We start from the raw sequence: 15,364 nt of genomic DNA, 5'->3' as shown, positions 1-15,364 counted from the left end.
TTCCTCAATTCCCTTACCCATAACTGGAGCAGAACAGCGCGTACGACAAAGGGGGACTGCACTGCTTAACACAGAGGACATAAGAAAGGTCTTAATCCCGAGCCAGGAATTTGGGCCCTTTCCAACAAATGCTTGTTTTCTGCACGTATCAAGGCCACTGCCCGCCTTTCTGACCAGGACTGAGACGACCTCATGTGGGCAAACTGGAATTGTTCAGTGTTGCCCTCAGCTGAGACTTCCAATTGCCCCACAACATCTGTTCTTCCCTCTTCCTTGGCAACAGAACTTCTAATTTTTGCACTGCGCATGGCTGCCCCCAATGACACCGCATCTCCCGTCCCTCCCCTGCAGGTAGGTGTTGCCCGGTAACTAGGATGTGGCCAAGGGGGTGGAAGTGAGGGCTTGACTTGGGGAATTGGGGGGCGGGGGCAGAGGGCATGTTCACCTTCCTCTCCGCCACCTTCCTAAGGGCTGGAATGACATGGTTGGAGCCTAAGTGTCTGCTTCAGCTACTAGATGGAAGCCAGTGGTAGAGGATGTCAGCCACAAGGTGCTGAAGTGAAATGGAAGAAGGACAGTGCCCAGGTCCTTGACCTCTACAGGACCATGCTAGCACCGTGCCTCCTCCTTGCGAACTTCATTTATGTGAGAGAGAAATTACCTTATATCTTATTTAATTCACTGCTTTTTTTAGTCTTTTGTTACTCCCAAACTCATCCTGATTGATTACAGTCATGTATCTGGTTAACCAAGGATTCTTCATGGATAATTATTCTGAGTTCACTGCAGGTCTTCAGAAAGCTTCTAGAGAGCAACAGAAGAGATTGCTCCCAAGCGCGTCTGAGGCTGGAAGTGTGGGCTGTGTCTCCCAGGGAGCCTGCTGACAATCTCAAAGCCATCTCCAATGAGCCTTCTACTCCAGAGGACGGAGAGGAGACCCCAATTTCCTAAGAATCTACGACACAGCAGTTCTCACATAGTTGACCAGAGCTGACAGGGGACCAAATAAACTTGATAAAACGGTAAGGAGTTACATTAGCCTTATTGATTTGACATCTGCTGTGGCTCTTATCTGTCTGGTGACAGTCCCAGAAAGCAACTTACTCTTTCGTACTCCCATCGTAGTGTGGATGTGGGCCTTATCCAAATCAAACATGGGAGTCAGAGACGATCCAGAACAGGGCCGCTCGACACGTGCCTGGGAGCCTAGCTGCGTGTCCTCACACTGTTTGTTACTAGCCCACAGTGAGATGCGGAGCTTGAGCCAGAACACAGACCTACTGCTTGACTAAGCCCATCGTTTCCTTCTGGTGACTTCTTTTCCCCCACAGCAAGACTTTCTCCATGAGGGGGTGATATATATTCTGACAAAGCTCCTTACCTCATTTCAGACAGTACTTTACACAGCCTTTCTTTGCTCTGTTATGGGGCTTCAAAAATATATAGTTTGCCCTACCTCAAACCAAATAAATCAGCATCTCTGAGGACAGGGCCCAGGCAACTGTATTTTAATAAAGCACCTTAGCTGACTCTGAGGAATGCCCGTGGTGGAAAACCATCGTACAGATATAACAGGAAGGTGGAGGATTCAGTATTGTCTTCTCAGGACCTAAGCAATGTGAATGTCCATCTGCACTTGTTTTAAACTTACGCTGGCTCCGCTGAGCACGCCAGACTCTTAACACGGCCTTTCCTGGGCCCTTCTTGATTGCCCGAATTGAGAGGAGTTGGCAGATTACCTTGGACGAAATTTAAATCCAGAGACATTTGATAGTATTGTTTCCATAAACTTTTTTTTTTTACTGTTTATTTTTTTGAGAGAGAAAAGTGTAAGCTGGGGAGAGGCAGAGACAGAGAGAGGGACAGAGGGTCCAAAGCGGGCTCTGCACTGACAGGCTGACAGTAGTGAGCCCGATGGGGGACTCGAACCCACAAACCGCGAGATCATGACCTGAGCTAAAATCGGATGCTCAACCGACCGAGCCATCCGGGTGCCCTGCTAATACTCTTTCTAGAAGCTTTTGTTCATGTTGTAGTTTTTTCAAAAGCTCTTTTAGTCCTTACTGAATTTGCTCTCTCGAGAAACACACTCAGCTTCTTTAAAGCCAGTATAAAAAAGGAAAAGGATTTTCCTGCTCCCCCCACGACAGAGCCCCTGGCACCATCACTGCTGTCATCAGACACCTCCAGTTCCACCGGAGGCTCGGTCCCTACAAAACAGGTCAATGGTTCCAAAATGGCAGGATCTTCCACGCACAACTCAAAGGCGATGGAACCCTCTACCCTTACCTGCAGTTCCCAGGCTCAGCAGCACGGCCACCCAGAGGACCCAGAAGAAAATGAGGATGGCAAAAGTCCATAGTGGTTGGAACAGCAGGAATGGAGAGTTGTTGATGGCTTTATTAATGACTTGGAAAAGTTCGACTGTCAATTTTATTTTCTTTCTGAAGACAAAAATCAAGCTGAGCAGAACTGCCTGGAGAATAAGGGGTTAGAGCAAATTACTCAAAATAATAAGAGAAAGGCTTAAAGCAAACCTTAATATTTTACTGACGTGTCAGCCAACAGCTCCTTTAAGATAGCTACTCACACTTTATTATATTAAACAGAAAAATATTCACATCCTCAGTGGGCATCTATTATGTGTTGGCCCCTGTGCTAGATCCTGCAGCTGCAACCATGAACGAGACACAGTCTCTGTCAGAGAACAAGAGAAAATGCAAAGAAAGTCCTCTAGGGTCAGAGAACTGTCTTCTATCTCTCACCTCCTCCCCACAATACGCAAGATACTCAGAGAATGCTCGAAGACTGCAAAAGGCAAGGGATGTAAGTATGAGGGAAAGGACAGTGGTTATGCCTCAAAGCAACCTTCTGTGCCTTCTTCTCTGCTGGTTTTGGCCTCCCTGCATATAAATTTCTTACTAAAGAAAGAAATCACCCTTCACCCCCACATCCCAGCCCACTCATTGCCATCTCCTCATGCTCTTCACACACAAGCATCGGCACTGACTAGTCTCCACCTGCCACCCATACTCCTACTAACTCTAGGTTAGAGCACGGCATGTGAATCTCTGCCCATTCCTCTTTTCTTAAAATGGTCTCCTCTCTTGACCTCTGTGATTGTTCTTTCTTCTGGCTCTCCTCCTACCTCTTGTTGTTTCTACAGTCTTTGGACTCCTTTTCCTTTGTGGTCTTAGCGTCCTTCCTAGAGGCTGATAACCTTCAAAGAAGAACCTCCAGCCTCACCTCTCTCTAGGTGCTAGATGAGTAAGCACATCAGTTACCGGCCAGGCCGTGGACGTCATACAGTGTCTCAAATTCAACCCATCCTGAACCAAGTTCATTATCTTCATAGAAGAATCTTCTCCTTCTTCTATATTTCCTATTCCAGTGGCCCTAATTTTTCTGGCCTCTCCAAGAGTAAGGATGGTTCCCCTCTTGTGTGCTTCCATATTATCCCAAACTTACGAATTGTAGCACTCAGAATTTATATGGCAAATGTTTATTCATCTGACTTTCTCATTAGATTAAGCTCGCTGAGAGCAGAGCTGTCCCTTACTGTCAAGAACTGGCCCAGTGCAGGGCACAATCCCCATCTCCTGCATTCAGTTTCCTGACAGATATCTCAGTCTAACCTCCCCTCTCTTCCCAAGTTTATCAATTATCTCAGGTCTTATCAATTATCTGCACCCAAATAGCCACCTCCTTAGCCTCTGTCTTTAATTCCACTGGTCCCCAACCCCTACCCCTTTCCCTCCTCTAACCCACAGCTAAAGGGGTCTTTGTAAAGAGTAGAATCAATGATGTCACCTCCCAGCTCAAAATTCCTCCATGGTTCCCCTGTGCTTCTGGATAAAGATCAAGGTCATTATCACTACAGATAAGGAACTTCCTGGCATGGCCCCTCCTGTATCTGCCTCTCAGCCTTCTGCCAAGGGAACCTCCACAGCTCCCTCTTGTGTTCATGACAAGATACCCTTTCTCCTTTAGCCTTAGATACCCTTTCTCCCCCAGCTGGGCTGGGGCATTCCTGGCCCAAAGGATCTTACAATCCAGTGGAAGAAAGTTGAAGGAAGGTGGGATAAAATGGGAGCAGAGCCTCCCGACCCAGTCATGGGTGTCTGGAGGAACTGGGGAAGATGTCCGGACCCCTGTAAGTGGTAAAGGCTAAGCAGGAATTTCCAACTCTGCATTCTTGATGCCTACCACAATCAACAAAAAAGAGGAACCTTTTTTGTTTCACTTAAAATATTCATAAAGCAAAATGATATGATCTTCAGGCAAATAAACTTGGCTTCTAGCTCCTGAGTGGAAAGCTAACATATGTATATTTAAATACATGTGTGTTTTACAAGTTATATATATGCATAAAATACTCTTCTCACACTCTAAGTACACTGCAAGGATGCTCACTAGAAGCGTAGAGTCATCTTTCAGCAGGGATCAGCATTACCTACCGGGGATGGTGCTGGGGGTGTGGGCCAGGCTGGGCTGAGCAGCAGGGCTGACTTACCATGGGGGCCACGTCCTGACTTCACTCATCTGGGCTCTAAGCTGCAGGGAGCTGCCCTTCAGCCTGTGCTCCTAGGCTGATGCCCTGAGGTGTGCATTTAAGGCCATTTACCCTCTTTTCTCCATTGCTGCTAGCGCTTATAACAAAACTATTTAAATAATATTCATAGGCAGCCCCCATCTTCCCTGAACTATGTTTTCTAGTTGACTTGTGAGGCAGCTTCTGGGAACTCAGGAGACAGGAACATATCCCAGCCAAGTGTCCTGGTAGCAGACAAGGATCTCTCTGGGAAATCTTCACTAGATGAGACTTTCAGGGTCTCTGTTGGGCTCCAACATACAGGTCAGGGAAGAAGTGAGATGGGGCTCCCATGTGAGCAAGAAGGATGAGGGTTGAAGGAGGTGACCTTTCTCCTGATTCTATTCCCCTCTTGCTAATGCTGTTTCCCTCTTTTGCTTCTCTGGAAAAGTGGGGTAAGAAAGGCGGAGTGAGGGAGAAGGAGAGCAGCTGCTAACTCCTCTTTCCTCTTGGATACCAGCACTGAGGACAGGGAGTGGTACCTGACTAGGGGACACAGTATGACGTTCTCTCCCTGACCTCTTTCCCTCATCTTGTGCAGGGGTCTGTGGGAGCCAAGCTGGGCTGGCAGGGGAAGGAGCAGGTGGAAAGTGGTTTTCTCTTGCCCCATAGCCAGCCCAGCTTCCTAGCCCTGGGTCCCCTGTCAGGGAGCATGAGGGGTGGCTCTCTGTGGGAATGCTGAGTTTCCATGGCAGATGCTCCCCAGGGAGGAGGGAAGTCCGTGGCCCTAGGGGAATCTTGTAGGAATATTCCCATTCAACAGATGAGGAAAGCCAAGCCTAAGGCCAAGACAATTCTGTGAGGTCACACAGTGGGTAGTGGGCCATGGGCTGGGACGTCCGCCTCAGACCGCAAAGGCTGGAATCTTTCCCTGTGCGCCAGGTCATGACATTGCTTGCTCTGTAATTTATCTAGTCATGGGGCAGGTGCTATCTGTGTATTGTATCTTGCTAGCTCTGTTGGCTAGTGCATGGCCCAGTGTATGATAGGGATTCAAGTACACAGCAATCAACAATCTAGGGCTCTTGTGAGGACATGCCCACCCAGCAGCCAGCACGTGGTGGGAACTCAGTAAGTAGCTGTGATAGGTGTGCCAAAGCAATGGCGTATGAGCTGTGGTTCGCTTCTACCCTCTATACCATCCCCTGAACAGTCCTCACAGACACAGGTGCAAACAGCCTTCACAGCCTCACCTCTCACCAACCTTAGTGAAGAGAACTTCCCCTGACTTTGGTGTCTGGTGGCCGTTAATGGTTCAGTGTGTGGAGACAAAGGAAGCCCTGGGGAGGGCTAAGGGAGAAGGTACACTCTCCCCCCCAGCTTGGAGCCCTGCTCCCCACCCCCTCCTCCATGCCCAACAGCTCAGCACCGGCTGGGTTACAGGGGGTTCCTTTTTTCTCCAGCCTCCTTTTCAGGCCCTTGGAGCAGTTATGGGCTTGGTCCCTGCCTGAGGCAGGACAAATCAGAAGCTTTACTTAATCACACACTTGCTTCCCGAGATGCAGTTTATGTGAAGAACACAAACCTGAAACCTCACTAGAAATGAGAAAATGTGAAGACCACCAAATAGGGGAACTGAAGGATCTCCTCAGGAGAGAAGTGAGTTGTGAGAGAGTCTGTGTTTGCTGGAAGAATTAAAGGGCTTGTGGAAAACCTAGCTGTGGCTCATCCACAAAACGGTTAGCAAGCAAGGCACAAGCAAGGATGGCCGTGGTTGCCTAAAATCAACTCCACGGTCCCTCCAGGGTCTTGTGATTCTAGCCCATTTAGTGCTACCTGGGGAGTGACCTCAACGGTTTGCAACAGCCAACCTCTCTCCCGCAACAACCAGTATCTGCTGCCTCCATAACTCCGCGTGTGCCTGTTTTCATCTAGGGAGCTCACAGAGGTGGCGGCAGGTTCTCTGAAAACCAAAATAACCCAGTGGCCAGCAGGTCTGGAAATAAAGGACTCTCTGTGTTCAAGGGCAGTGGGAGCTGTCACACCCTGGAGGGAGCAGAGCATCCATTGGCTGGACCGGGGAGTCTGCTCACAAACAGGAAAGAGGAACTGTCGTAAGTCTGCCCCCCTCCAGGGTCCACCTTATAGCTGCTTGGGGGTAAAAATGGTTCTACTGTATTCAAGGAAAACAAATCAGTACAGGTAGAAAATTAACCTCTGAGAGATGGCAGAAATGACTTGGAAAGAAGGTAAGGCCTTCTTTTTTCCTGTTTTTTGGAAGGTTTTGATTTATCCCTATGTAGGTATTGCAAATAAAAGAGAGAAAGTCCTAAACATGTATGTGTATTCACCATACTATTATGTAATGCATACTCTGAGATTAAAAAACAACAACAACAAAACCAAATTCTAGTTGTTTTTGGTTAAATTATTTGGATTTCAGAGTTCTAGCGAGCTACTTGACCTCCTGCTGGAAGGGCGTCTCTTACCGTGATTACTGTAGATACAAGAGCAAACCCCAGCAAACACTTCATATTTTCCCTTTCTGTGTCCAATTCTATGCTGAGGTCATGGGTATAGTCGTAATACAGCCACCATAAGACACCACAGACAACTAGAAGGCAAAACACCAGGGGAACTCAGCACATGTGCATGGGATAACCACCTCCCCCAACCCCCAGCACTGGGTGACCTGGCTCCAGCAGTGGGTCCCACGGGCCTGGGGCTTGATGTGTAACAACCGACCCTCTGAAGGAGCTGGGCAGGGCCAGGGTGGCCTCCCCAAGGACCACTCAGACCCTCAGTGGCTGCTTGTCCTTGGGAGGCACGGGAAGGTGATGCTAGAACACAGGTGCATCCTGTCAGCCCAGACTACACACTGGGCATGGGTGTGAGCAGGGAGGAAAGTGCACGGACAGGACAGTGAGGGGAACAACATTAGAGTCCAAAGTCTAGACCTGCCCAGTGAGCTCCACTGGTGCCAACTCCTGAGGGAACTTGGAGGTCGGCTTGGCGGTCACAAGACAGGGTAGACACTCGATATTGCAACCGCTCTCTGTTTAAACATTACAACGCCACCTACAGCACCACCACAGGAAGGTCACGTTCATCTTTACTTGTCCTAAGTGGGAAAGTGTCCATCACAAGCTGCGGTGCCTGTCCTCCAGCATGGCATGTTGTGCACCTGTGAGGCGTAGGGCTCTAAGTTGCTGAGGGCAGATTAAGGGGAATGAGACTCTATAGTCATATCGATTATTAAAAGTTAAAATGTCCCATGCCAGTTGGTAAATAGCTGCTGCCTTGAACTTCCTGTGTGCCCCTACCTCTCAGACCTCCTTTCCTGATAACTCTTGGATGGACCCACATTCCAGCCACAAAAGGGGAACCAGCAGGTACAGGAGAGGCTCTTTGGGACCCTCCCCAGCTCAGGGCCTGAGTCTTTTTAGACTGGAGCCTTTGCATGACAACTGTGGGGACCCAAGATCAATGGTTGATGTGGAAGTTCAGAAGACACTCTTTAAAAGGCTTCCACAAGACTTGGAGTCATCTGTTAATGGTCGTCTGTTATGGTCACCAGGACCACTCTGGATTGGCAGGCCTGACTAAGCAGCAGCCGAGTGCAGCAGAGACAACAGATTGGCATCAAATTTGCTAATATCTGCAACACAAACAACTCCCTTTGTCCTCTCTGGGCCCAAGTTTTCTCATATGTAAAATGATGGGGTTGGATGAGAGACTCTCTGAGCCCCATTTAGCTCAAAAGTGCCAACTTGTAAGTTCTGTACTTAATGGAAAGGCTTTGCATTTAATCAAAAAGAAATCAATCAAGTAGAAATACTTACACAGCAGTCCCGAAATAATCAGTGCAATGAAAATGTGAACCAGAAGGGTGGTGATGAACCAGAAGGTGAACATCATGGCCAAAGACAAGGCTGAAAAATTAAGCAAAATATATAAACCCCAACAGCAACCGAGGTGTGAAGGTAATGATGACAGGGCTTTAATGACTCCCAGAGGAGGGAGGACTGAGAATTTCCTTCAACCGCTAAATATCTTAAACATCTACTAAAAAAAATAACAAGACATACACAGGGTACTCTCTAAAGCATATATAAGTTCAGTCTGCTACAGTAAGCCAGTTTCTGAAATCCTACCAATTCTTCTTTTATTAATTTTTTTTTTTAATCAGGTCTTATTCCCAAATACCCAAAATGTTTTTTTTAAGTCCAAATAAACCATTATTATTATTATTATTATTATTATTAACCACACTTAACTCTTTTTACTTCTTATTGGGCTTATATAAAGTTTTAACTTTAAATGTTCTCAGGAATTTTTATTAAATATGAAAAATTAATGCCTTTAGAAATGAAAAATTTAAGGTCCAATTATATGGTAAGCTGTATGTGTAAAAAAAATCCGCATATGATTTTCCAGTATTTGGGGTTTTAAGCTTATGACCTTATGTTAAGTATTGCAGTGAGTTTATATATAATTTTACATTTTTCCTAAACAAGAGATCAGTATTACTTGGGGCCGCCTGGGTGGCTCAGTAGGTTAAACATCCAACTTTGGCTCAGGTCATGATCTCACAGTTTATGGGTTCGAGCCCTGCGTGGGGCTCTGTGCTGATAGCTCAGAGCCTGGAGGCTGCTTAGGATTCTGTGTCTCCCTCTCTCTCTCTCTGCCCCTTCCCTACTCATGCTCTGTCTCTCTCAAAAATAAACATTAAAAAAAAAAAAAAAAAAAAAAAGAAATCAGCGTTACTTACAGACACTTTGGTGTAGTGGTTAAGAATGTGGATTTGAGGACCAGATACATCTGGGTTGGGTCTCAGCTCTGCCACCTACTCTACTCACTGCCTGACTTTGGCCAAGTACTTAACCTCTCTATGCCTCAGTTTCCCTTCCTACAAATGGTGACAGGATTCGGACAAGGCTTTAATGAGTAAAGTAAAGTAAGCACAATGCCTGGCACATCTGGGTCCTAAGAAGTCCGGAAGTTACATAATGGTGATGAGTTAAGTATTCCCAAGTATTCAGGAATTAGTAACATTTTGGTAAGGAAATTAGGGAAAATCTGATGAGTAAACTGGCAAAATCATGTCTGATCAAAGAATTCCTTTCAACAAAAAGGTTGGGAAGCAGCCACTGGAGAAGGGGTAGATAGCAGGCCACTACGACTGCCCACACAGCAGAATGTATCAACTTGTTCAAAGAGAAAGTCAACTCTTAAAGGGGCTCATCAAGTTGAAATGGGAAGTTAAAGGGTCAAGAGTGGGTAGCTGCTTCCAGAAATGCCCAGAAGAGGCATGTCACAGCTCAAGGCCTTGACCTGCCTACAACCCAAAGCAGGCGTTTGGCTACCTCAGGCCATTGCCTTCTGATGCTATTCAACACAGATACACACGCCTCCTTCTCTTGCTCCCATGCGGCCTTCTAATCTGGCTTGCCTATGGGGAGAGGGCATTCTGGCCAGAAGACATAGCTTTCTGGTCCCCCTGACAGTTGTACTTTTCATGGCCAGTTAGGAAATTGGCAATATGCTTTGCACATCCATCCTTATGCAGAGCTGAGGACCAGGTACCGGAACATGGCCACTATGCTAAGACAACCCACACTCGGTGAGGCCTCTTGGCAGAGAGCCAGCTGGTGTCTCCCTAATTTTATTGTCCCCTCTCCCACTTGAACCTGAAACACTGAAAATCTTTATAAAGAAAACATGTGAACTTTTATCTTTAAGAGGCTAATTCTCATCGTACAACATACACAAGTGCTAGAAACTTTGGCAGAGTCACTGAAAGAAAAGCAATTTAAAGTTACCTAATGCGAGGATACACAGACCAAGGATTGTGTCTCTTCCTGACATTATTCCACTTAGAATTTGATGGAGGGTGTCAACATCATTTATCAAAACAGATGCAAACAAGGAATAGCACTCGGGTGTTTGAGGGACACATCTGTTAAACAAGGGGAAAGACTTGCTAAAAAGAAAAGAAGAAACGGCAAAGATATTTATTTAATTAGTTAACTTAAAAAAAAGCTTATTTAAAAATTTCAACAACCAAGAAAGCATAAGATCTGCAGTAATAAAAAGAAGTTTAGCATCCTGTTTGCAGAATACACCTTGGAAAGCCAGGCAAGGGGCACCTGGGTGGCTCAGATGGTTAAGTGTCCGACTCTGGATTTCAACTCAGGTCATGATCTCAGGGTTCATACAATTGAGCCCCCCATCAGGCTCTGCACTGACAGCATGGAGCCTGCTTAGAATTCTATCTGCCCCTCCCCTGCTTGCTTTCTCTCTCTCCCTCAAAATAAATAAATAAACATTGAAAGAAAGAAAGAAAGAAAGAGAAAGAAAGAAAGAAAGAAAGAAAGAAAGAAAGAAAGAAAGAAAGAAAGAAAGAAAAAGAAAAAAATGAAAAGAAAGCAAGCTCTTTCTGTACGCTCTGCTACAGTAATTAGCTGATGCTCTGGGTGGGGAATGATGATGGGGACCCAGAGAAACTGGAACGCTACACTTGGAGAGTGACATTTCTGATTCTCCTGTCTTGGCCCTTTTTGGATACAAACTACCAACTCCAACACAAGAATGGCATTTAAGGAACTGGTAGAGATAAGAGCTGGTTTAACTGGAAGTTGGGTCAATGAAACTACCATTCTGTTCTCTTTGAGAAGGTGCATAAGGCTTGAGAGGCTTGCTACGAACAGAGTGGATAGCAAGCGATGAATATATGAATAAAGCTGTGGTTGGTAACTGCCTTGGATAGATGAAAAAGCTGATCTTTTTGGGGTCCCTTCCTGAAACCTAAAAATGCTCAGGGATATCCATTCTAATGACTTAAAAAAATTTTTTTAATGTTTATTTTTGAGAGAGAGAGAGAGAGAGAGAGAGAGAGAAAGCAGGGGAGGGGCAGACAGAGAGGGAGACAAAGAATCCGAAGCAGGCTCCAGGCTCCAAACTGTCAGCACAGAGTCCGACACCAGGCTTGAAGTCATGAACCAAGAGATCATGACCTGACCTGAAGTTGGACACTTACCGGACTGAGCCACCCAACAGTGGAAATAATCCCAACCCAAGAAGCATCAAATTATCAGACACATTGCTAAAAACCAAGCATTTTTTGAAATGTGTGAAGATGAAACAAGGGAGAACCCAAATGCAAACAATATTGTATTATCATGAAGAAAAAATGGCTTCTGAACTTTCAATGAACACAACATAGAACATAGAAGAATCTTTCTCAGTAAGTCATAACATTACAGGAATAGTTCCTGACTCCCTGAATAGTGATTCAAGAGAAGAGTAAAACAACTAAGCAGTTTTTCCCTAGTTAAAAAATTTGAAGGTGTAATACAGTCACATGGCTCAAGTTCCAGAAGGTACAATAGAACGAATAAATTGTGAGAAATGGCTGTCTCTTCTCTTTAAGGAAAATTATTTCTTCACAGGCAACTGTTGTTTTGGTTTATCTAGTGTATCATCCTAATTTTTTTCTCTCTCTTTTTTTTAAAGTAAACTGTACGCCCAATGTGGGGCTCAAACTCAAAACCCCGAGATCAAGAGCTGCATGCTCTGCTGGCGGAGCCAGCCAGGTGTCCCTCTATAAATTGTTCTAGAGACTTTTAAAAACATATATGAGTATGGGGCACCTGGGTGGCTCAGTCGGTTGGGCGGCCGACTTCGGCTCAGGTCATGATCTCGTGGTTGGTGAGTTCAAGCCCCGCGTCGGGCTCTGTGCTGATAGCTCGGAGCCTGGAGCCTGTTTCAGATTCTGTGTTTCCCTCTCTCTGACCCTCCCCCGTTCATGCTCGGTCTCTCTCTGTCTCAAAAATAAATGAACGTTAAAAAAAAATTTAAAAAAGAAAAAAAAAAACATATATGAGTATAACAGGAAATTTAAATGGAAGTCTACAGCTGAAGCTCAAAGATAATAAAAATTATACTCCAAAATGAGATGCCAGACCCCACCATTCTGGGCTTGCCAAAAACACTGTTTAGAAAACTAGGTGGCTTGTCCTTACCACCCCTATGTTCCACAGAGAGTATAAAAGGGTTGGGAGTTGGAGATTAGAAGAACGTTTTAGAAAATAAACTTATCATTTTGGAATAATTTTTGAGTTACAGAAAACTTGCAAAGATGCTACAGAGAGTTCCTGTGTATACCTCACCCACCTTCCCCTAACATCTTACACAACCATAGTACATTTGTGAAAATCCAGAAATTAGCATTGGTACTATACTATTAACTAAACTACAGTCTTTATTTGGATTTTACCATTTTCCACTAATGTCCTTTATTTTCTCTTCCAGGATCCAATCCAGGATGCCCCCTTGCATTTAGTTGTCATGTCTCCATTGGTCTATGACCGTTTCTTAGTCCTTCTTTGTTTCCTGTGACCTTGACACTTTTGAGGATTCATGGTCAGGTATTTGGTAAATTGTCCCTCACACTGTACAATGTCCCTCATGTTTTCTCATAATTAGACTGCTGTTTTTGGGTTTGGGAGAAGAACACCATGGAGGTGAAATGCACTTTCCATAGAACCACACTGGGGAACATGAAGAACAACATGACATCACTGATGAAGTTAACCTTGATCATGTGGTTAAAGAGGCTGGTATCTGCTAGGTTTCTCCATTGGCATGTTACTATTCTATAGTCTACAGAATATATTCTATATTCTTTGGGAGTGAGTCACTAAGCCCAGCCCACTCTCAAGGGGAGGGAAGTTAAGCAGGACGTATCTACAAATATTATTCGGGATTCTTTTGTAAAGATTTATTCCTTTGTGCACTCCTTCCATTTATTTATTCAGTCATTTATCAGTGGACTCATGGATATTTACTTTGCTCTTGAGGTTATAATCTAGTATGATCATTATTTATTCTGTTGCTCAAATCATTCCAGCTTTGGCCACTAGGAGGTCCTTCATGTTGGCCCTGGGTAATTTTGACACACCCTTTTGTTTCCTGAAGAACATTTTCACTTTCTGGCTCTGTAAGATTATGCCATACTATTTTCCTTATCTAAGCCCTAAAATCAGTCAATACCTTGGAAAATGGTATTTAGAAACCAATATCTGGGTAGTAGGTATGCTCATTGCTACTGGGGTGTCACTGATCCTGGGCCCTCTTATATTCAATCCTCGTATGTATTGTCAGAATTGCTAACTAGTACTCCTGTGACAAACAAACTTGCCAACTAGAGCATGGTGCTAATGTACAGTTATTTTTGTCTTCAGCTCACAGTATTTAGTCACAAAGCTGCTTTCCAAAGTACTTAGGTCAGGTCCTTTTCTCTCTTTCCCCTTCAGTGAGGTTATGTCATATATTTGTATTAAGTTAAATTCATATGTCATGGTCTACATTCTACCCCGAGAACTCTTGATATTTTGGTTGATTTTATTTTTTATTTGGATACAGTAAAGTTGACTCTCTACAGGCATTGGTAAGTACACTGAATCATGTAAAAGAGAAATTCTAAAGACTTTTTGTTTTTTGAAAGAGACAATTTTCACAGGAATCCATCCATGCCCCCCCCCCCCCAAGGGAAAGAAGGTGAGAGATACCACTCCCAAGTCAGATGAGAAGGGTTTCCTGGAAAACTCAGAGGGCTCAGATGACACCATGGGTTAAGGTCTGAGCCCTGGGAAGTGGAGGCTTGGTGTCCAAGACAGCTACATAGAAAATTGTGGGGCTCTCAGCAGAAAGAAGCTGGAAGTGGCTGCTTAATGTCACAGGACGAAGGAAGACTTAGCAAATAACCAGCCAGAGCAGAGATGCATTTGACCATGTAAAGAGTACTGTAGCTGAGAGAGCCCCAGGGACAGGAAATCTCCAAAGAATCCAAAAAGTCTCTATGGAAGAAAGCTGGCTGGAACATCTCCCAAACCCAGAAAACTGGTACTTGTATCAGTCAAATAAGAACACCCCTATTCCCTCTTAATCCTCCTCACTTTTGCTGTGCCAGGCCTGAGAGTCAGAAGCCTGTCTCAGTGGACTGGCAGAGAAAGAGATGAGGAAGAGAAGAGAATGGAGCAGAGGACTGCAGCCCCCTTTCCTAGCCAAAGCCTTCCCATCTGCTCCTGGCCCACGCTGGGGGAGGGAGAAGTTTCAACTGTCAGTCAAGTCTAAAGTCTATCATATTGGACTGAACATTTTAATTACTGGATGGAAAGTATCTATTACAACTTAAAGTGACTGAGTAATTATTGCTTAAAAGTAACCAAAGCAGTCTTGGGAGCTGTGTTTTCATTCAGGGACAGAGAAAAACTAGTCCCACTGAATAAATCTAAAGAGACAGAAAGTAGGAGCAAGAGAAATTAAGAATCATTCACAACTCCACCAAACAAAAGTAAAATGCCAAGAAATTAACTTAATCAAGGAGGTGAAAGACCTAATCTCTGGAAAGTATAAAACACTGATGAAAGAAATTGAAGACAACACAAATGGAAAGATACTCCATGCTCATGGGTTGGAAGAATTGATACTGTTAAAATGTCCATACTACCCAAAGCAATCTACAGATTCAGCGCAATCCCTATCAAAATACCAAAAGCATTTTTTTCACAGAACTGGAACAAATAATCCTAAAGTTTGCATGGAACCACAAAAGACCTTGAATATCCAAAGCTATCTTGAGAGAGAAGAACAAAGCTAGAGGTATCATAATCCTAGATTTCAAGATATACTACAAAGCTATAGTAATCCAAACAGTATGGTTCTGGCACAAAAACAGACCCACAGATCAATAGAACAGAGTAGAGAGCCAAGAAATAAACCTATATTTTTATGGTTAATCAATCTAGAACAAAGGAAGGAAGAATATGC

At 44.7% G+C, this 15,364-nt stretch overlaps 1 protein-coding gene across 5 annotated transcripts in view; it reads right to left on the bottom strand.

Moving 5' to 3' along the window:
- Window positions 1-15,364, bottom strand: part of SLC44A3 (solute carrier family 44 member 3) — a 108,213-nt gene that overhangs the window by 66,136 nt on the left and 26,713 nt on the right. For all 5 annotated transcript variants that reach the window (XR_006206388.1, XR_006206387.1, XR_006206386.1 and 2 more), the window contains exons 6-9: window positions 10,354-10,514; window positions 8,374-8,463; window positions 7,021-7,145; window positions 2,290-2,476 (exon numbers count right to left, since the gene is read on the bottom strand). Coding sequence is in view for 2 of the 5 variants with exons in the window: in XM_042952934.1 (XP_042808868.1) it covers window positions 2,290-2,476; window positions 7,021-7,145; window positions 8,374-8,463; window positions 10,354-10,514 (563 nt within the window). In the remaining 3 variants the exon portion in view is untranslated. The remainder of the gene's footprint in view (window positions 1-2,289; window positions 2,477-7,020; window positions 7,146-8,373; window positions 8,464-10,353; window positions 10,515-15,364) is intronic.

This window comes from Panthera leo, chromosome C1 (assembly GCF_018350215.1).
Source record: "Panthera leo isolate Ple1 chromosome C1, P.leo_Ple1_pat1.1, whole genome shotgun sequence".
NCBI classification, from domain to species: domain Eukaryota; kingdom Metazoa; phylum Chordata; class Mammalia; order Carnivora; family Felidae; genus Panthera; species Panthera leo.
This window is presented reverse-complemented; position numbering and strand designations above follow the sequence as displayed.